Genomic DNA, 24,308 nt, shown 5'->3' on the forward strand with positions numbered 1-24,308 from the left:
TTCAAGGCAATTCAAACATCATTTCAAACTCATGCCTAGGCTTAGCTTTGCACAAACTTTGGAGGAAAAAATAGGTTTTAGAATTTTCGCCCTGGACCCTCTCCAAGGGTCAGGAGCGATTTTTCCTTTTTGGGCTTGGTTGTTTCTTGTTGGCCATCCAAATTATCTTCAAAAGGTAAAACATGCCTTTTCACATCCACTCCAACCATAAAAATCATTTTGACCTTGCAAGAAAAAGGTGTTTTTGAGAATTTCGCCTTGGACCTCCTGAGAGGGTCAGGAGCGAATTTTGTAATATTGACCAAAATGCTTCACTTTTCACCTTAAAACCTCTTTGCCAAGTAAGATTTCATCCTGTACTGTGCTATGAATAGGTTTTCATGTCCAAGAAAGGTCAAAAAATGTGCTTGAAAGGAATTTCGCCCTGGACCTCCTGAGAGGGTCAAGAGTGAATTTGCCTTTCCTGGGCAAAACTCCTTCATTCTTTCATCTTCAAACAAGTTTGGGGGCTTCATCATGTTCATTTCGCCATCCGTTCATGCTTTTGACATCTCAATTTAACCAAACAAGGCCAGAGATGACTCCAATGGAAATTTTCGCCTTGGACCCTAAGCAAGGGTCAGGAGCGATTTTGACATTTTCAGGCTCTTGATCCACTTCATTCCCTATTTACCTGGCCGACTAGATTCCCTTTCTTCACTGACCATGCTTAGTTAACTCAGACTTAGAAGCAAACTGGACCTTACCCAAAAAACTTTCTTTCAATCAAGACCTAACCTGAGACCCATTTGACTCCCCTGACCTAACCAATTTGACTCTCCTGAAAGGTTTACCTCATTCCAACAATCTCAATTCTTCAGGGAGACATTTAACAATTTTCCAAAATTTGACTAGACTTAGCTTGAATGATACCAAAAAAGAACCCTTAAGGATTAGCCCTAATCTAGCTTGCTCAAACAGACCACTCACTCACTCAAAATCCTAAAAGCAGAGAGAAAAACACGCAGAGAGAAAGCAAAACAAAAAGCACAAGAGGGGGTCCCCATTCTAATGGGGCGATGTATGAAATGGTCACAACAACTCCCTCATGAATCAGTTGCTTAGTATATCTTCCTGGGGCTGCCATAACCACCTCAAAATCAATGATTGGATCCTGCGACCAATCAATGCCTAGCAAAAGATGTCTTACCACCTCAAATTCCCGGACTTGTAGGCAATTTCCTGAATCTGTTAGTTAATCTGGGACCCGACGGTATTCATAGAGTCGCATTTGCTGCACACAGCCTTGAATATTCGCGTCGTCGGACCTCATAGTCATCAGAGCAGTTCTTCCAATAATCTTCAACTGATTCCTTTGCTCTGTATTGCCTACCATAGGCTCTCTTTGCCAGATTGTTGTGATCAAAGCATTTCCTTGGAAAATGCTCTTGTAGGCCGTAGGAGGCTAGTTCTACAAAGGATGGACATCAAGGTTACCTATAATCATAGGGAATGCGAATCCAAATTGCTTCCTGTCTTTGAGTAAACTGTTCGCTGGACGTGACTGCCTTGCGACTTCCAAGATCTTGTCGGTTGGGTATTGCGGAAGTCGGAAAGGAGCACCCTCAAAGCCAGCTATCCGGATGTAGGAGAACCTTGGGAACTGGATGAACCAAGCCCCATACCTCTGTACTAGAATAGTATCTTTCTCTGAGAGCCTTATGTGTAGTCCACCTTGCATCAGCCTGACCAGGCGCATTGTGAAGGCGTCATTGACGCGCTCATACTGACCAAATACATAGGCAGGGCTATTCTTTTCCCTTTGAGCTATGTCCTGATAGTGCAGCTGTGGATAACAATCGTATACCTTCACCTGATCAGGCCCATTCCCAATTTCACCCTTCATGATTAAACCTAACAGTGGCTGGTTTCTGGCGAACATGTAGACTAAATAGGATGTCATAGTGAAGTACTTTGCCTCAAGTTCGATCAATTGGGTGTGAATGTTGTCGCTTATGATCTGGGCCCAGTCAAACTTGGATTTCCCAACAAAGACCTGCTCTGTGAAGTAAAACATCCATTCTTCAAAGTAGTTGGATTGGGGAAGTCCCATAATCCTGCTGAGCAATGTGACCATGTCCCCATGCTCGCTGTGAAAGTCACTTCTAGGGGTCTTTTTCCCAATCCTGACGCTTGGAGGTCTTCTCTCCTTGTACCACTCTTCATTTATTAGTGTTCTGCATTTGGGAGGGTTTATATCATATGCCACTTGTGCTTCATCTATAGTTGTTTCTATGGGGTTGTTCGGGAAGGGAATATCAAATGCGTTGCCAATGGCTTCAGGAGTGAAGTTAGCGAGGACCATATTCTCGAGGAGCACCAATCTGAAGTTTGGTTGGTAATGTCGGGCAGCCTCTACTACTAGCTCATAGTTTTGCACTGCCGGGGGAAATCCTGCTGCCTGGGCAATGCCACTTTCCATCATCCGCCTAGGCCTGCCATAGGCATTAGGGGAGAAAACTCGGTTTCTGAAATCTTGAATATCAATATGCCCCAGGTCAATATCACCTACATTTTCCCAGACACTCTGAACTTTTGATTCCCTCAGTCCCCCTCTCTAATACTGATACTTCATCTTTTCGACTCTGCGAGGGATATCTGAATTGGACGCTCGTGATGTCTCAGCTGCAGCAGGTGTCTTTGATGATTCTACCGCCGATTTAGGCATTTATCCTGCACAGTCGGACGCGGATTACGAGACGATATAAAGGAAGCAAAGCGGGTTAGATAAAGGGATACGCCAACATACAAGGATTAACTTGAAAACCGAATTTAAAGAACAACATGATATTTTAGCTAAAAAGCTTGATTGCTTTAAACATGGATATTTATGAAGCTTTTTAATGACAAATTTACTTAGGCATTTTAGGATCAATTTTCAAAATGGACGATGCTTTAAAATTTTCCTAAGTCTGAAATGCGTTTTCTGGTTGACTCCTAGGAACAGACTCTGATTTCAATTGCTCCTGACGTCTTGTACAAGGGGAAAAGATGCAGTTTAAGATTTAATCGTTTTAATCAACTTTAACACAGACACATCATCCAATTTTGCATATATTTCGAATGATTTCAAGAGAGGCGAAGCACACTTACCTAGCGAAAATGAATGGCGTGAATTCGCACAATCTGCCCTACAAGAATGAATTCCTTTGGATTCGAAAAATGATACCTCTTATGCCTTACGTTCTGAAAAGATAAGTTCACAACTTGCAAATTTGGGACAGGAGAGTTCTACAATTTCGAATTTCAACGGTTGACTCCCTATTTCAAATTTTCGCGCCTATGGTTTGGATAGAAAATACAGATTTAAACACTTAGACATAGTGACTTTACCTTGGGCGTTTTGAAAACCTTCCAATCCTTGAAATTTCTACGATTTTTGAAATAGGTTTAAAGAGTTGTTGTTCCCTTTGATTCTAACCTTGCGATTTACCTTATGGCGTGAAACCTGGAGGTTTTGAAGAGCTTTCGCAGGCTTTTAACTTCAACATTCATGCGATTTTGGCGATTTTCGGAGTGTGGGAGAGGGTTTGCAAACCTGTTATTAGAAAAGCGCGATTTGGGGAGCCCTTTGCGAACTTTAAACCTTCTTTAATTATCCTCCATGCGATTCTCGAGGTTTCACGTTGCTTTGAAAGTCTTTACCCGTAGCATTTCCTCTAGATCGCGATTCTTTCCCATACTGCAAACTTCGGGTTTTGAAGAGCCTTTAAACCTTTCAACTTTTCGCACTTTCTTTCATGACACGACTTCGGCATTTTTCACCCATTTTGCCAATTTCGGCACTTTAAGGGGTTTTGCAAACTTCGCACTTGGAGAGCTTTTTGCGAGTTTTCACTTCTTGTACTTTGTCCAATGTTGGCGAATTTCGGGATTTTGGCCAATTCTGCAAACTCTTAGAAACTCATGTAATTTCTCCCCCTTAGTGCGAATTTTAGGATTCTTGGGAGGTTTTGAAACTTCGACATTTTGCATCTTTTTATCTCTCCTATATCCTCTGACGAAAATCAGCACTTTGGGTCCTCATGCGACCTTCAGACGTTTTATCTTTTACTTGGGGGGATTTTGCCAAATTCTATCATTCCAAGCCTATCTCAGGCAATTTTACAAGTTTAAATGATCTCTTGGAATTTTCATGCTCGAAGGCTCAATTGATCTTAGGGATTCACAGGCTCCTTCCCATGACATTACCATCTCATGGACTGATTACGGGCACGCTCAAAAGGACGCGAGACACCCTGCGCGGAACCCAACAGGGCGAAGGCGAAAAGACCAAAAAAAGGAAAGGGGACCCTGTCGGCAACAAGGAGCATGTGCAACGCACAACAAATGGCGACTCTGCTGGGGAAATGCTCCCAATCATTTCAGGGACGCAAGTCCGGATCAAACCCAGAATCTCGGTTAACCACCACAACTCAGACGAAAAAAGGAGAAAAGGCCTTTCAAAACGAGATAATGTTAAGGGTCAAATCAAATCACATGAAGATCGGATTAACTAGTGTGTGCAAGTGGAGTTCATTCCAGCTTAGAAAAAGTTGAGGCATCAATGTTTCACAATGTCAAGATGTCCAGTGAGCTGATACTTCAGAAGCAACCTGGATAGAGCCCTGCTACCAGCAAGCGTTCATAGCCCCGACGGAGTTATCGCCTGTTAGCTCACAGAGATCGCTCTGTTTCCGGTAAGAAAGTTTTACCTTTTGTTTAGAGGGCATGGGGAGGGCACTAGCCATTAGGGTTTAGCCTTGGGCTTTGAGATTGAGGAAAAAGGAATTTTTTATTTTTGCACTTTTTTTGCCGCCCCAAGATGATAAACTTTTGTGTGTCTCTGAGACAGTCGAGGGATGCCTGGACATCCCTGGGCCGTCCCTGTGGCAATGCCGTCCCTATGGCAATGCCGGTTCTACAGGAGGACACCCCCTCCCCGTCCCCGAAGCGGCTCGGATTTGAGGGTAGGGCTGCATCCCCATGGTTCACTACAAAAAAGTGACTTTATGCTCCAATTAAAAAATTAACATAGGTTGTCTTTTAATTTTTTCTTGTTGAGAACTTAACATTTAATTATTAAATTATTTTTCACGCATCCAACCAGAGTTACGAAAAATATTAGAATAGACCAAATGAATTCCGATTATACCAAAATATTCTTAAACTCTCAAGAAATTGAACCTTATGAAAATTGGTGCTTCACAAAACTAGCAAATCTCTTTAAGAAGTGTGGAGAGCTCCTTGAGTATCAAAACTACATCTGGAAAGTACCATGAAACTCGCTTTGATTTTTTGACCCACTACCATTGTCGGAATTCCATCTTGAAAAGTTTGGCACTCTCCAAGAAAGTTGTACTTCCTAAAGATATTGATAAGGCAACAAAAAGGGAACATTACAACCCCTCCATGGCTCAAAGCCATTTTCACAATTTTATCAGTTTTTTTGTTTATAAAAAATGATTTTAAAAAATAGAATAAAAATGTTGCTGGTTCTTTCCAAAAACAAAGAGATATGCATCCCTTTGCTTTTTTGTCATTAAGAATTGTATAGACAAAAACTTGCTAGTCTGAAGAGACTGCTAGAAGTTTTTTTTCAGTTTGCTCATGCTGGTCAATACTGTTCCGTTTTTTTTTTGTGATTTAACCACTACCCTCTGTTAATTTTGTAACATCGGTCGTGCCATTTCATTCCGATGTATTAATCTATTTGCATATTAACATATACACTAATAAATTAAACCGTTAGTATATACGTTAATGAGTAATAAATAAAACAAGATTAAGTTTAACCAACACTCATACCGTTGTTGCTATCGGGTTGATTAGCGAGTCTTAACAATTGCTCTCCTTCTGATCGGGTAAATTGATGGTAGTTAACATGCTGTGATGAAGAGGTACGTAGGGAAGAGATGTGTCTTCTCGCGTGGGAAGACATATCTCTCCACTACGTAACCCTTCATCCACTTGTATAACTAGCATACATTGAGAAGGATGCAGACACCGAAATCTGTAAGTGTAGTGCATCTTTCAAAATCACACTTTAGCAGATCAAATACAACCTTCAGATCATATCTGATATTGCAGATAGTGCCATATAAACATATTGCATATCGTGGCACACTCATATAGCAGATCGTGAAATATTTAATAAGCACAGAATCTACTTACAGTAGCTTATAACATTGGATGAATTCTAAGGTCACACAGTAGATTGGTATCATATACTACAAGCAGTTTGAATTTTTCAAATCTGATCAAAAATTAACACCCTGATCAGCAAGGATCCTTTTTTGGTTTATTTTGCAAAAATCAACTATTAATACTAAAAAAATTTGGCTCTGCCTTTATCAATCAAAAAAAAAAAATAGAATAAAAATTGCTTTTTCCTTGAGCAACCCTTGGGTCCCCCTAGATTTGCCTAGGGTCTCGCTTGACAAACAAATGTTTACAAGAATAAATTAACACACTATGAAAATATACAATTCGTTGGTCTTACACAAACATAGAGTATGTTAAGGGAAAGAAAAATGTACTTGCTGATGCTTTGTCTAGAAAGTTAATGTTATGCTCTATATCTAGCATTTCTGCTGATTGGAAATTTGATATTATAGCAAACTATACCAAGCATACTTTTGCTGCTGACATCTTGGAAGGTAAGTTGAAAGATGACATTTTTAGGTAACAATTCAGCAAATGAACTCATTCTACAAGGATAGACTTTATCTCATCCTAGAGTCAAAGATGAAAAACAAAGTCTTTAGTGCAGTCCAGATATACCAAGAGCAGGTCACCCAAAATACTTCAAGACATATGTGGATTGAGGAAAGGTTTACATGGGAAGGACTTAAGTAAGATACCATTTAGAATATCAAAGACTACATTGCTTGTCAATAGAACAAGATAGAGCAAACATTTCCAGCCAATTTATTCAAGCCCCTAACCATTCCAAATCAAAAGTAGGAAAGCATTTCAATAGACTGCATCACAAGACTTCCAAAGGAGCAAGGTAAGCACTTTATTTTGTTGTGGAGGATAAACTCACAAAATATTCTTACGTCTTTGCCAAATCTTCTGAGCACAAGGCACCTCAAGTAGCTAACTGGTAAGTGTTTAGACTTCATGGTTTGCCTAAAAATATAGTGAGTGACAAAGATTGGAAGTTCCTTGGTCCATTATGGCATGATCTTTTTAATTTGATAGGGATCAAGCTTACACCCGACCCTAGTTACCACCCTCAAACTAATGGGCAAACAGAAATTGTAAACAAGTGGATTGAGAGTTATTTAAGAAGTTATGTAGTAGGACAGCCAAAAATATGGATTAGATGGCTCTATCTGGAAGAACATTGCTACAAAACCACACATCACATATCCATAGGCATGACACATTCATTACCTTATAAAATAGAGCCAATACATTATTAAAACTCTCAAAGACAACCTCAGGCACACAGAATTAGTAGAAGTTTTCTACAAATTAGCATCGTATGAAAGGAACTTCAAGGTTGGAGGTTTGGTTTTCTTAAAAAATGCAGCCACGCATGCAATCTCCTCTTAAGAGGAGTGGAGCAAATAAGCTCAATCCCCACTTCTATAAACCAAAGAAGCATTAATCATTTGGGGAATTAATTGGCAAACCAAAAGTATAAGATTTTTTGAAAAAATCGAGAAAATATCGGATCTACAAAAAAATGTAAAAAATTTATAGAAAGACAATCGAAAACTATTTTTTTGGTATTTAAGGGCATTTCCATAGTATTGAGAAATTATAAGCAAATAAAACTAAGTTGCTATTTGGGGTATGACAATTTTTTTGGAGGTTGGGTACGTTTGGGTACATCCATACAAAAAACACATAAAAATAGTAAGTATATACAATTGGACAACCTAAAAACAAGAATTAAAAAAGTGTAATTATAATATAATTATTTTATATACAATTTAATAAATTAATAATATAATAAGAAATAATAAATATTAATTAAAAGATTATGTTATATAATATTAATATATGTTAATTTGAATTAACAATATAATATTAATAATTAGTTATTATACTATAAATCATAGAGCAAAAATCGTTTGGAGAATAAATGGCAAATCAAAAGTATAAGATTTTTTGAAAAAATGGGGAAAAATCGGATTTAAAAAAAAAAAAGTAAAAATTCTAGAAAAAGAGAAACTATTTAAAAAAAGATTATGATTTCCATAGCATAGATATATAACTATGTTGCCAAATAGGAATCATGTAGATGGGTAGCATCAAAGTTTTTTGAGGGACTGGACAAGTAGTCCAAACAAAAAAACATATAAAAATTATAAATATATATTAATTATATGTTAAAAACTAAATAATATACATTAAAAATTAAAAATAAATATATTTATATTTATTAATGGTCTATAAGGATGCAAGGTTTTTTATTTTTTATTTTTTATTTTTTTTTTAATTTATAATTTTATTAAATTATATAATTATTAACGACACACTAATATAATATAAAATAATTTAAATTTTAAAATTAATTTATAATTTTATTAATAGAATTATTTTAAATTATATATTAAAAAATATATGTAAGAATTGTCGCTAATAAATTTTTCAATAAATATTAGAAGTTTGTAATTGAGCAAATTATTTGTTAGGTTAAAATTTAGAAGTTTGGATAATATGGCACGTTAGTCACTGAGATTAACCACGGCATATTCTATTCCATTCATTAACTATCATGGCTAGGTCGGGATTCGATATCACTTAATTGGTCATCTATCCGATCCTCACCGGGCATCAAGTAATTGGGAAATTTATAGGGGCTTGGGACCAGTCCTCTCACCAGTTGCTTAGGACCAGTGTCACAGTGAACAACAATTGTAGTAGTTTCATCCCGCGGAATGAAACTTGAATGAGTGGAACTCACACAGACCATTCGAAATGTAGGTTTTAATTTTCAGGAATATGATATGTCATTTAGGGTTTCACAGAAGTAAAAAAGTCAGCGAAAATTCAAAGGACAAAAAATTCGAACCCTAACCCTACCCAAAATTGGCCGATTTTTTGCGATTTTTAGACACAATTTTAATGCATTTTGACAAGGTTTTAGCCGCGATTAATCGGCCAAAATCATTGACTATCAGTCAACGACTTCTCGCGATTTACATGGGGAAAAAATCTGCATTTTTGGCAATCCCCAATTATTCGCGGTTAATCGCAACTCAATGCCAACTTTTGCTTCTTTGCTATAAACCATACAAAATAAAACAAATGATTGGAGAGACTGCATACAATATGAGCTGCCAAAGCACAGCAAAATTCATAATATGTTTCATGTATTGTGCCTCAAGAAATATGTTTCATTTTATAGTCATTTATAGTCACTTTCCAAAGCATAGAAGAAACCATCTATTGTCATTTTCTATCAAACCTTTTGCTCGAAAATTGAGTACTTGTATTCATCTTTTTTGCTTGAGGATAAAAAGACCCTTTGCATAAGGATTTGGAGGATGAGAACCCTCTAAACTTCTTGTGTGGAGTACTAAAATTCTTTGATTCGTTTGGAGTAATTAAACCTAGAGGTTACCTTGAGCTAAAGGATTTTTTGGAGATTATAAGATTACAATGCTTTTCATATCACTCCTACAGTTCCAAAAGTTTATTCAAACATTTTTGAAGGTTTCAATGTTGATTGTGGATTTTCAATTTGCTAGAGATTTCCATATTTAATCTGTGAAAGATTCAATATTAATCTAGATTTATTTCAATATTATATCATTTTGTTGTGACAGATTTCAGATCAAGGAAACCCAAGGACGTGTCCCCATTTCCCGAACATTTTTTGATGTGTCCTTGTACCCGAAACATCCTGGAAATGGGAGGGATGTGTGGGGACATCCCCGGGTTGTCCCCAAAAAATCAAAAACCTTTGGAATTGTCTCCAAAACCTGAGGACAGGAAGCAAAGAGAAAAGGGGTGGCCAACCATCCCCAATTTTCGAATGCAAATTTTTTAATAGAAACACAGAAAGCAATTAAAAAACAAAAAATAAATCATTTTTGGTGGGCCACCACACCCCAGGTCACCCTTAATGGGAAAAACAACCTCATTTTATTGCCATTTGATTTCTTTTCATATAATTCAATTTTAGTGGTTTATGCAGCAAGCTGTGGCATGGTAAATATTTTTGGGCATTGAGCCTGCTCTCTGGATTTTAGCTTGTATTGTGCCTGGGATACAAAACATTAACATTGAATTACTATGAACATTGATTTAGATGTCCATAGTAAGTCATTCTACTCAGTATTTTTCATAGCCTATGCACTTGAATAAGTTGTAGAGGCACAAATGCAGTTCAAAGTTCAAACTGTGAGGTTAAAGGGTTTTTTTATAGCTTTTACATGAATGGCAGACTAAACTTCATAATTCAAGGAATCCTTTTATTGTTGGATTTGTCAATGTTATCATATGAATATTTAAAATTTCCTTATATATTTTAAATTTTTCCTATTTTTTATATAATCGTCACCTGCCATCTCCAAAAATAGCCCGGGAAATTGGGGACCCCAAAATGCATCCCCCCACACCCTGCCATCCCCGTTCCAAAAACTTGGGGTAACATAGATTTGAATTTCAATGTTAATTGGACACTACAACCCACCACCCGAAATATCATGGGGAGCAACCACCTACAGGGTACCACTAAGCAGAAGAATTGGGAAGAAAGCACTATCATCAAGAAAAACAAAGAACAGGGCATGAGCAAAAGAAATATGCCACCCAAATGCCCCAGCCATAACACACAACTTACATAAAATCACCCCATGCACATAATCCCTGGCACAAGCCTCAAACAAACCCAACCACACACAACCACAAAACAAATCTCCCAATCATCAGGTACCACAGAATCATTCATCAAATGAAAAAACAACACAGAGAGGACAAACCCCACATAAATCACCCAAATCATATATTACAGACCAAATTGTTCACCACAACGAAAGGAAAAATGTAGAGAAGTTACCAATAAATAAAATGAAAATGCAGATATTTCAGGCTTGAAAGAACATTGTCCAAGCGAAGGAATGGAGAAAGCTGCATGAGAAGGAATTCAGCTTACACGGGAAAAGAATTAATTAAATAACTTGAACAAAATAAAAATATATAAATTATAAGAAGCAAAGCAATTTAAAAACATAAAACTAAATAATAAAAATTGAAACTAAAATAACTAATATATGCTTAAATTTGATTTTTGAAATGTATGCCATAATTTTATTTTCCACATTCAGTTAGTTAACATAAACTGAGTTGGGATGTTCCCACAAATTTTTCCAGGTCTAGGGTTCCTTAACTCTATGTACCTATTAAAATTGAAGTAATAACATATACAAATAACTGAAATAAATTATCTAAGATTCTAAAATGGAAAGTTGCCATTAAATAAAATGAAAATAGTAAATACATATGTTTCAAGCTGGTAAGAACATTGCCCAAGCCAAGGAATGGAGAAAGCTGCATGAGCAGGAATCTCACACAGTGCAGTTACCCACCACCAGAAATATTACACAGAGAAGCCACCTACAGGTTAACACTAAGTAGAAGAATTGGAAGTAAAGCATTGTCACCAACAAAAACATAGAACAGGGAATGAACAAAAGAAACATATCATCCAAATGCCCCAGCCATAACACACAACTAACATAGAATCACCCAATGCACATAATCACTGGCACAAGCTTCAAACAAATTGCCTAACCACACACAAGCATGAAATAAATCTCCCAATCATCAGGTACCACAGAATCATTCACCAAATGAAAGAAAAATACAGGGGACAAAAACACCAAACAAATCACCCAAATCTCACACTACAGACCAAATTATTCGACCAAATGAAAGGAAAAATGTAGAGATGAAAATGTTGCAACACTCAGAAAAAAAACAAGTGATAATAACTTTTTCACTAGTTTTCTTCACCAAACCCCAACACAATTTTCAAAAGCAAATTTGAATGTCTTTAATTTTATAAATTTATATATGCCAAATGCAGCAACTTAGCTTATGGTAAGTATGAACTGTTGTGATCAACCGTCATACCTACCACATACCTTGCTGTATGCACTATTATGTTGAAACATTTACATATGTTTATCTACAATTCACCCGTGGCTATGTTGGAGACTCTGCATTTGCATATATGCAACGTTAGTTTCTGTTAATAAATGTAGAAATGTTACATTACAAGCATGACTATTTAGTCTTGATAACATATTACCAAGCACTAGACTTAGACTATTTAGGCATGCAAAGTAGGCATAACTAACATAAATGACAGGATTGGCTGGGCAGCTAGCAGGAAAGCAACCCAACAAACAGCTTCAACTTGTGCTATAACACAAACTGAATGCTATAAATTCTAATACAAGCAAAGTCCGTCAGGCCAGAGTAATTGGTGAAGAAAAGAGCATTTACTGTACCGTGCTCAAAAACCAGCAGGCTCACCCCCCAAGCAGGCTCACCCCCCAAGCCCCATGCAGGTAAGGCAAACTGGCCTGGAAAATTGCCTAGAACAGAATTGGAGCCTGTGAAGTCTCCATATACCCCTAGCAAATAAAATATTCTAATAAAGAAAAAACAATACCCAAAAGCCATTTCTCAAAAATGAAAACATACCCAGTACGTATAGCAAGCTGTCCTAAGCCACAGGCAGCTCCCAACTGGACATCTTCTGAGACCATTGCAGCAGCAACTGGAACATGACTGTCTTTAGTCCCGGAGAATTCTAGTGCCAACTCATAAAACTCTTTTGCCAATTGAAAATTACCAGTCACATGAACAAATTCTGCATATGATAATGCAACTGCACCTGAAAAGCAAAACTGCTATAAGGGAACTTCTATATGTCATGCATTGTTTCAATAGGTTGCAAGTAAATTTAAGTTAACAGATTTGATCACACCTGATAGCAATTATCATGTCCTTGGCATTAAAAAACAAGATCTTTATGAACTCGAACATAATTACCCAATCCATTTTTGTTGCTTCTTATAATATCTGCTTGGCATCCTATAAAGTACGATCCAGCTGCCACAAGAACATTACATACAAAACCATCACTCAACAGCGTGACTACCTATAATGCATGTGAAACTATAAATTAAATTAAAAAAAATTTAAACCAAAAAAAGCATAAAGAATCTTAAATCATCAGGTCTACTACTACAAATATTTCAGAAAGAAGAAAATTTACATAAAGAGATAACCTGAATGAACATGTCCACGAGTGAGTTCAACTAATCCCTTGATACATTGTGTCCGCATCTTGAGTGCTTCCAATGTTTCCTCGTCTATTTTAGCCTCTGCACCCTCTAGCAAATTCAAACACTTATCCGCAAATTGGGATGCTGTAACGTCCTGAAATAAAGGAGCACAAATAAATTTATATTAGCAGTATTGTTATAAGTCAGTTTGGGACTACTTACTGACCAACAGAATGATATTCGGTTGCCCAATCTGCAAATTGCTGAAAAGGAAAATTCTTCCAGATTGACCTAAATGGAATTTTAAAGTTTTAAATCTCATTTGCATGGATTGCCTTATAGATCTGAGCATTTGTTTTGTAATGAGTACTTGTAGGGTTACATTGGGACAATAAATAGGAAATATATGGCCAATTGGAGCTTCTGAAACAAGATATAGTTTTACTGGTAAAATGTTTATTATTTCGGACCATGGAAAATTCAATTGTCAGTATGACTCAGTCCTACAAACAACCACAAGTTACTTGAGCCATGTGAAACCATTTTATAGTTGCATAGAGGCACTAGTTAAATTCAAGTAAGAAAAAACATGAGTTACCATTGCCTCCATCCATTAATGATTTCATAGGGAGATTTTTATTTTCTTTATTGTGAAGCTAAAAACCTAGTAGCCATGTTCAATTAAAAATGAAATACATGAAGATGATAAACACATGAAATATGACATGTGGAATTCATTTCAAGTAATTATCCCAAAGCATGAGAACTATATAAATTTTAATTTGGAGTCAATTAAGGTTAGAGAAAGAACGGGTCAATGTTGATTCATGTTGATTCACTCTCCAAAAAACCAACCAGAAAAGAAGAACATAAACAAAACAACAAAATGTGGGATTTCTCAATTTAGAGTTATTTTTCTACTATTAAACACCATCTCTAGAGAAGCCTCTCCCACACAGAATGCAGTTTCTACTAAGCTTTTAAATTCTGCACTCTAAATTACTCATCACAATGATGTCTTTCCAACTTGAATGAATATTTATTCCAGGGTTTTGCAGGTGACAGTTGCACAATTAATAAGCATTTCAAAGTTTTGGCCTAATAACTAGGGTCTTAATCAGTCCATCACATTAGGATTTCTCTGCAGCATAGTCCCCCATTAAGCATATACAAATATCCCTGTAACACTGAAATTTTACCTATGAGTTGTAATGAAGTTAGGGTTGTCCCAAATGTCAAAATGGATGCAGAACATACAGCTGTGATTACAAATAAGTAATCATGAGAATTGTGTTCAACTCTTATAATATAATCTACAAAATATATGTGTTGAGTCAAAAAGTGTATCCTTCGCACAATTCCCATTATATTTTGCACCTATTTTGGTCATCATCGATACCGTCCTAGAGCTCAAATCATCATAGCAACACTTCATCCCAACTAAACAAAACCACATCTGCTGTAAAGGCCCTATTCTGCACATCCATCCTGTCTAACATTATTACACGAAAAAAAACCTTCTATCACAACCTTGTAAAAAAAATAATAAAAAAAAAGCAGAGCCCATAATATATTTCAAGGCTGCATCCCCAATCCCACCCATAACCATAGAGGAGAAAAATAGAAGCCTTCAACCGACTTAATCTCCTCTCCAATGTCTTGTTTGTAATGAAGTGTCTGGTTGCCCGATTCTTATGTTCCCCCTTAACATAACCGACTTTTCTTGCTCTTTAAAATGTCCCAAACTGAGTTTTTATTTGTTTTTTTAACAATTTCACCATGTAACATATCTTTACACATTTTTATCACCAAGATCCCAAGACGGGTGAGGTGAGAGTGTACAGTGATAGGTTGATTAACAATTTAAATTACTACACTTGCTAGCGACAAGCTGCACAACTTACATTGCGAAACAAATACAAAATCTGAGATTAAAGATAGTATGGTTCTAGCAGCTGAGCCTTCCAAAACAAAATACAAACACTATAACAGCCCTAGTGGAGAACCATAGAGAATTATATTATCAAGCCATCATATATCAATGCTGGAAACATATAATATTGAAGTAAGATTTCATGCATTTCACCCAATAGCATTAGTGTCCAGAACTCCTCAATATTAGAACAAGATAAGACTGAAATATAAAATTATACAAAAATTAATAGTACAGCAGAATTTTGGATGATACATCAGCCTTATGGATTGGTCTGGCCGTCCCCAAAACTTCCTCAAATGTTGTTAAAACCCTTTCAAAATGTTACAGCTGCTACAAGGAATACCCATTGTCACACACAACAATAAAATGACATACGACACCCTAATTATATGCTGCAATCTACCCTCAATAAATGCAGCAGCCAGCAATACACCAATTGCCCCTCTAAAATGTATGGACTCCTTCACTTTCAGCTACAGTTTGGATTTGCAATGGTACGGCAACTTGCTAGAGGTGTGGCCAAGTAAGATGAATAATGACAATCAGATTTGCTGGGGACAACAAATAACAAGATATTTGATGATATTGAACTTCACACTCAAAAACTAAAATCTTTAGCACAGCTGTGATCTTTAAATGAAACCACCACAAAGGATTAAAGGATTTTTGTCCTCAAGTCCAAATACCTAAAGGTTTTTCATCCTTAAACAAGAGGATGAACAAATTGATCAATCTCAGAAAAAAGTGATTTTGATTGTATAAGATGGATGCTTTCTTCTATGCCCAGCCTCTCCTTTTATAACCATCTTTTCAATTTTAAAAACACTTCCCACTTTATTCCAAAGTGACTAGAAAATGCTTTTTTAATAAAATTTATATGGGCCATCTTTTCTAGAAACACTTTTTAATGTTTGCCCCATTTATAATAATAAAACATAAGTTGTCTTTTATAAATATAACCTAAGTTGCCGGTTTGGGTTCGAAGAACCGGTACGCCGGTACGGAAAAATTTTGAAAAGGGGTTTGGGTTCGTTAGTACAAAAACATGTAAATTTTATATATATATGTATGTATGTATGTATGTATGTATGTATATGCAGCCTATAAGCATGAATTAAGATTAGCATGTCACATAGCATCATATAAACAACAAAACCAACATAAACTTGTAATCATAACATCATGATCATACCATAACAACATCATTTACATCAAGTTTAATATCAAAATGATAAAATATTCAAGTATCATTGTTTCAACTTTCAACAATTTATAGTTTGATCATCAAATGGATTATCTAATTCATCATCCTCATTTTCCTCCTCCTCATCATTGACATTGGCATTAGATGAACCAATGCCAATGCCACTTACACTTGCACTTGCACTATAAGTTTGCTCGCTATCTAAATCATCAAATGCAACAAGCTGAGAAGTGAAAGCATCCAAATCAGTATGCTCTGGCTCTATATCCCACATCTTTGTTTCCCCTTGCTTGTAGTCATGTTGCTTGTGTGAAATGAGCCAAGTTAATGTTTTAAAACTAACTTTTACAGTTATATTTTAATTTTTTATGTCATGGATTTCAAAAAAAAAAAAAAAAATTGCGAAAAAAAACACCATTTTTGGGCCATTAGACCCCCATGTTCGACCTGGGTCCTCTTGGGTTCGACCCGGTCCAAACCAGGGCTGTGAATCACGAACCCTGTCTGGACCACAGGCGGACCGGACCAGACCAATACCAAGCGCCTAGGGGGGCGAACCCTACAACCTAGAATTTAACATAAAATTATAATAACAACTAAGTTATATTATTATATTATTTCCCTCACATTAAGCCTTCAGCCTAAGGGAAATCAATAATAAGCGAAAAGACCCCCAAATACTGTGAAGAGCACATGCTAATACTGGGAGGGGGGTGAATCAATATTAGGACAAATTTTAACACTTATTTCAAATCTGCAAATATAACTTCAAAACTATCAAGCAAACAACACATGCAAGAACACAGAAAAATATTGATTTTATTAACTTCTTACAAACTGTAGGCAACAACCCACATAAGACACCAATCTTACAAATGTGAGCTCCAACTCACTAGAAGCACCAACTCCCTCTGAGCACCAACTCATATGAGGCACCGACCTCCAATAAACTTTGCTTGAAAAACATCTATATACTATGCTCAATCTTCATAAATCTGTCCTTTCTACTCTGCTCATCACACAATCTCTGATTTTCAATCACAAAAGCAACATTCACACCTCAAAACTGCATTTCCCTTTTTTTCATTATCTCACAAAAAATGATCATTTTTTTTCATTCATATCCTTAAAACTCGTTAAGAATAAAACCTACTAAAAATGACACTGCTGTTTGAATTCTCAAAATGGAAGATTCCCAAATCTGATCATGAAACATTATCAAATCTGCATTAAATCTTTCTTTTTATGTCACGTTAAATCTTTCTTTTTATGTCACATTAAATCTCTTTGCAATCTTCTATATTTGCCATCCAATCTTGCTTTTTGACAACTTGCCTAGCTCACCTTATCTTCTTTACTTGCTATATAAAATTGTTTTATGACTGCTGTCCTCTTCCTTATCTGGGTGCTGATATATCTTTTAAAACTGCTGTTTGTTCTTCAAATAGGCATGCATTACATGCAGATTTCTTTCTTTCTAACTCTTATATACAGCAGAAAACACTTTCATATCTAGCACTTTCTAATACGTATCTTACAAATTTCAATCACAGTATCATGTTTTCCAGGTTTGCGGGTTTTTAACAATTGACATCAATTACAATAATCTAACAATCTCCACTTTTGTCATTGATGGCAACTTCAAGTTTAAACAATTAAATTCAAACTGAAAACTGTAATAACACTTGAAACCAAGGAAGCATTAATCATTTGGGGAATTAATAGGCAAAACAAAAGTATAATATTTTTTCAAAAAATCGGGAAAAAATCGGATTTACAAAAAAACATAAAAAATTGCAGAAAAACAATTAAAAACTACTTTTTTATATAATTAGGGTCATTTCCATAGCATAGAGATATTGTAGGCAAATAAAATACACTTCAACACGTGAATTGTAGAAAATAGATACTCATTGTATTAAACTTATAGATACTCATTGTTTAATACTAGAAAGTTAAGCCAGATGAGTATTAAACTTACAAATACGTATGTGTAAATTACACATTTCTGTTTACTTCAGTAGCAGTAGAATTTGTAGTTTACTGGTTGTGTATGGTTCTGTATGTTTGTGTGTTATATGTATCTAGTATAACACACAAACATACAAACATACGTATAACACACAAACATACAAACATACGTATAACACACAAACATATAGACATACACATGTATAACACACAAACAAACGTACATACACATACATACACAAACATACGTATACTAAGTCGCAAGGTTCAAATTCAAGTTCGTACAAAATTTCAAAATAAATTCATGATTAAAGTCACCTTATATAAATTTAAATTTTTTAAATATACATAATATATTCACAAAATTATAATTTATAAATATTAAAGTCTAAAATAATTATAAATATTAAAGTCTAAAATAATTATATTAAGTTGATAAATTTACAAAATTAGTCTAAAATTCTAAATATTTAAATTTGTTTAATTATTAAATGTTAATATTTCAAATAAATAATACCAAGCAAAATATTTCAAATAAATAAAAAAAAAACATGGCTCGGCGAATTTTTCCGCAAAAATTTCCAGACATCGAGCGACAGAAATGGTTCTTCGGGCAAACAAAATATGCAGTTTCAGCTTGCAATTCAGGGAACTGGGCTAACCTTCCTCAGACGAAATCAGAATGGCAGATGGTGAAACCTAGGAGATATCAAAGGGCAGTAAGGAAGGGCTTACCATTTTCTAGGGCTGGATTGAAGGCTCTTTGAGGCCGACCATCTCCAATAGATTCACCCATTTGCAAAATCTTGAGGGAGGTTTTTTAAAACCGGTTCCCCAGGACAAGCCAAAAACAAAAATATCGAGAACTTGGATAATTGGAGATCGGTTGTTAATAATGCTAGACTTAAGATATCTGAGGAGGGATGTAAGAAACCCAAATCTCTGCTTCCTTCCAAACCCACAGAGGCGAAGTTGAATTTGGAGACAAACCCTAAATCAGAAGAGAAAAATGTGTTGGAAATCAACGATAGTCTGGTTGAAAAGATTCAACAAACATGCAAATCATTTGGGGTTTTTGCTAGATGGTGTGGACTTGGAGTCCCAACAGAGGTAATTGTGGATTGGTTCAAATCTTCCTTCAACTGGATAGCGAGTATTGCTATCTTGTCTGGGGGTTTTCTTTATATTGACTGCGGAAATGCCAAGCATTGGAATGAATTCTTAACAGGTAAATCTCCGATTTTTAAAAGCTTTGGTTTTAAATTTTTAGATTTGCAACTTGCTTTCAGTCCAAAAAAAATAGTCATTTAAAGTAGATAGACCGGTTTTGATCCCTAACTTACCAGTAGAATTAATGGATACAGAAATTATCAGAAAAATAGGTAATCATTTAGAAAAATTCGTAGAGATTAGTGACAAAGGCCGGATGTATTCAGACTGTGTATTGATAGTTAATATGGATATTAATGTTAATTCACTCAACCCTATTGAAATTAGAACTAGGGAGTCGACTTTCCTAATTCACCCCAAAATTTATAGAGGGATTTTAGATCTAGATTTAGCAGTCAAACCGATCTCAAGGGTTTTACCCTCTCAAAAAAACCCTAGGGAAGACCCTAAGCTGGATATTTGTTTCAATACAGAAAAGGGAGGGTTAGTGATCAAGGATAGCTCTCCCCCGACATGGCAGTCTGATGAGGTAGAAGAAGGGGAAATTGTAAGTGATCAAAGAATGTATGAGGGGGTGAATTCCTCTCCCTTGCTGTAGGATTTTGCCAAGATCAAGGGCACAATGAAAAGCATAAAAAGAGAGACAATAGAATGACAAGAACAAAAATGTATTCTCATCAATATGCAAAATGATCAACTGGATTAACCAATACAATGAATATAGGCCTGCTTATATAGGCAAGGCCATATGGATGTACGAGCACACAATTATGACATGTGGCTCAATGAGAAACAAGGATAGGTAGGAGAAATAATATAATATTCCACAAGAGGTGGATGACCCACCGAATGTGGAGTGTAATAGCAAAATAAGACCACAAAAGGTGGAATTTCTCCTACAATCTCTATCCCTATGTGCACACTTCCCTAAGTGTCTCAAATCCAAACTACGAAGAGATGCATTATCCTAAGTTAACTTAAGTAAAGTGTAATAATATCCATAATGAATATTTATTTACACCAACATCCCCCCCTTCAGTGCAACTTACGAAAATGAAGACTTAAGTCAACAATGCAAGATGGGTCCCAGCTACTAGGCCATGATAGGTACCCATGTACAATATGCAAATGCAAGCAAAACCATGCAATGCAATCTCTCACAAACGGAGAAAGGGAGAAAACCCAGTGGGAAAAAACTCCCCCCCAAAAGAGAGATGAAAGTACAAAAGACTCTCAAAGAAGAAGGACAAAACCTCAAAGAGAAAAAAGTCCCCCCCATAAGAGAGGAAGGAGAAGTCAGCTGACCCCCCCTAATGACACATCTCGCACCCCCAAGAGAGCTCGCAACTGCTGGAACTTACTCTCGGTGAAAGGTTTGGTGAATATGTCAGCAACCTACTCCGCTGTAGGACAATACTGCAAATCAATGACCTGCTCCTGAATCAGCTCTCGGATATAGTGCATATGAATCTCGATGTGTTTGGTCCGCTGGTGCTGGACCGGGTTCTTCGAGATTGCAATAGCACTTTGATTGTCGCAATGTAGAACTGTCGGTCGTGGAGTGGTGAATCCAAACTTTGTGAGAATCTGCTGGAGCCAAATGGTCTCAGTCGCTGCGTTAACAGCGCCTCGATACTCAGCCTCAGTCGAAGAGAGAGCAATAGCATGTTGCTTCTTGCTCTGCCAACAAATTGGGCCTGAACCAAGGTGAAAACTGTAACCGGAAGTAGACTTACGATCATCAAGATCACCAGCCCAATTGGAGTCTGTGTAACCAACCAAGCGAAGTCCTGTGCCTGCTGCATAGTGAATCCCATAGTGATGTGTACCCTGGATGGAATGAAGGATGCGTTTGGCAGCTGTCCAATGAAGCTCATGCGGTTCCTGCATGAAGCGGGAAACCATGCCAACTGCAAATGAAATATCAGGGCGTGTATGGGTCAAGTAGATGAGACTACCCACAAGCTGACGATACATAGTGGCATCAACTGATGGAGAAGAACACTGAGCCTCAAGCTTGACTCCTAAAAGAAAGGGAGTCAAGGCAGGCTTACAATCAGCCATATGAAAGCGTGCAAGTAGATCAAGAACATACTTGGGCTATGATAGTGCAATCCCGGAAGGTGATTGTGAAATCTCGATCTCGAGAAAGTAGTGCAAAAGACCCAAGTTAGTCATAGCAAATTTGTCATGCAAAGCAGATTTGACCCTACTAATGATGGATGTGGTACTCCCTGTAATGATCAAATCATCAACATAGAGCACAAGTATCAAGTGAGAGTCATCCTGTCGCAAAATGTAGACATTCGGATCCGAATGACACCTGGTGAACCCTGCTGAGAGAAGAAAGGAATCCATATTGGCATACCAAGCCCTGGGGGCCTACTTAAGGCCATAGAGAGATTTCCTTAGTCTGGAAACCAAGGAAGTATCCTGGATGAAACCCGGTGGCTGCTCCATATAAATCTCCTCATCAAGATCACCACGAAGAAAAGCACTCTTCACATCCATCTGATGTACAGCCCAACAATGAGCTGCAACAATAGCAAGTGTCAAGCAAATGGAGTTCATCTTGGCTACGGGTGCAAAGGTCTCCGTATAGTCAACACCTACAACCTGAGAGAAACCTTTCGCAACAAGCCGAGCCTTATACTTATCCACACTACCATCCGCTGCAAACTTGGTCCGATAGATCCACTTACATCGAACCATCTTTCTCCCCTTAGGGAGATGGACTAAATCCCATGTGTTGTTCCTCATCAAGGAACTATACTCTTCCTCCATAGCTTGGTCCCACTCAGGAACCCCTGATGCTTCCCTAAATGTCTGTGGATCGGAAGCGGTAGCAATAAATGCATGTGGTAGATCCTGATGCTGTGATCGAGTTCTCTGTGTATCTAAAGGATCCCCAACAAGAGAACCTGCTGACTCAAGTGTCTGTCGAGCCCAACGAGGTCTAGGTGGAGGTGGAGAACGAGGCTCCTCAACTACATGTGGACCCTACGGAAGTGTAACCCTGCAAGTCGGAGTTGAAGGAGTCTCATCATCTGAATCACTAGCATCACTATCCACAATGGAGGAAGGTGGAGGAGGTAGAGAGGCTAAGCTAGGAGAGCTTTCCTCAAAGTGAACACTCCTCTCAATGAACACCTCATGTGTCTCAGGATCCATGAATCTATATGCCTTAACACCCTCAGGATATCCAACAAATATGCAAGGCCGACTCTGAGGTTCCAATGCCTTGCGTTTTTGCGGAGGTATACGAGCCCATGCTGGACACCCAAAGACTCTGAAATGTCTCACAATCAGTTTCCTACCAGCCCAAGCCTCAAAAGGAGTAATACCTTGCAAAGCTTTGTGAGGAAACCGATTCTAGATGTGTGTGGCACAACTGATAGCCTCTGCCCAAAAAGCGGGATCAAGAGAACGTGCATGTATCATACAGCTAGCCATTTCTTTGAGAGTTCTATTCTTGCGTTCTGCAACTCCGTTCTGCTGTGGAGTGTAAGCGACAGAATGCTGAAGATCAATCCCCTCAAATGTACAAAAAACCTCAAGCCTTTTGTTCACATATTCCCTTCCATTATCTGTGCGAAGAATCTTGACCACTTTCCCGGATTGCTTCTCCACACGAGCCTTGAAGTCCTGAAATCTATCAAATACTTCACTCTTATGAATGAGAAAGTAGACCCAAGTGAAGCGGGAGTAGTCATCAATGAAGGTGAGGACATAGCAGGCCTTGCTAAATGAAGGTGCTGGAAATGGACCTGCTACATCACTGTGAACAAGTTGAAGAACTTCCAAAGCTCTCCAAGCTTTCCCTTTATCAAACTTCTCTTCGGGATGCTTGCCCATGGAACAACCTGAACATACACCCTCTGAAAAACTGATTTGAGGTAGACCTGTGACCATGTCTTTAGTGCTTAGCTGTTGAAGATAGCAGTAGTTGAGATGACCAAACCGCTCATGCCAAAGCTTACTTTTGGAATTTGAATGAGTAAGCAAGGCCCTAGAAGGTGAACTTGCCACAAAGTGGGAGAATGAATAAAGCCTTGAGTTGTCATTGACTTGTCCCACTGCTACCAAGGTATCATCATCAAGTTCCTTTACCACAACTGAATCTGGTGTAAACTCAACCTTTTTCCCATTCCCATAGTGAGTGATTTGGTAGATAGAGAGAAGGTTAGTAGACAAGTTAGGAACATAGAGAACATTCTCAAAAGTTCCATCATCCATGTCAACTGAACCTTTCCCTTCAACCTCAACTTGTGTATCATCACCTATGTAAATGTGAGGTACCTTAGATGGCTCCAATGAAGAAAACTGCTCCTTTGTAGAACCCATGTGATATGAGGCACCCAAGTCAAGTATCCATTGCTGTGAAGAACTTGTTGTAGCCACAAATGCTTGCCCTTTTCCCTTAGAATGTGAGGAAGAGGAAGGAGATGAATCCTTCTGTGTAGGCGGATGGCGAGTTGATGTTGTTTTTCTTAAGAAGATTAGTTAACTCATCAACTTGCTTTGTGTGGCATCGATGCTCATCATGACCATACTTCTTGCAATATGCACAAGTTGGTTTATCCTTCTTAGGTGGTGTCCCCTTCTTGGAAGAGGATGAAAAATTGCCTTGTGATGGAGAGGATGATTGTCCTTTTTCCTGTTGTGGCTTAAACTTAGAGTGCTTCTTCCTTTTGTTGGAATCTTTACCTTGACTTCCTTGATTCCCTTGATTAGCCACCAAAACCTT

The 24,308-nt window shown here is 37.3% G+C and overlaps 1 protein-coding gene across 1 annotated transcript in view; it reads right to left on the bottom strand.

Moving 5' to 3' along the window:
• LOC131060059 (uncharacterized) overlaps positions 1-24,308 on the bottom strand; it is a 206,042-nt gene that overhangs the window by 12,747 nt on the left and 168,987 nt on the right. The window contains exons 5-7 of the mRNA XM_057993156.2: positions 13,284-13,434; positions 13,045-13,104; positions 12,694-12,886 (exon numbers count right to left, since the gene is read on the bottom strand). Coding sequence (XP_057849139.1) covers positions 12,694-12,886; positions 13,045-13,104; positions 13,284-13,434 — 404 coding nt within the window. The remainder of the gene's footprint in view (positions 1-12,693; positions 12,887-13,044; positions 13,105-13,283; positions 13,435-24,308) is intronic.

Source organism: Cryptomeria japonica, chromosome 8 (genome assembly GCF_030272615.1).
Source record: "Cryptomeria japonica chromosome 8, Sugi_1.0, whole genome shotgun sequence".
NCBI classification, from domain to species: Eukaryota; Viridiplantae; Streptophyta; class Pinopsida; order Cupressales; family Cupressaceae; genus Cryptomeria; species Cryptomeria japonica.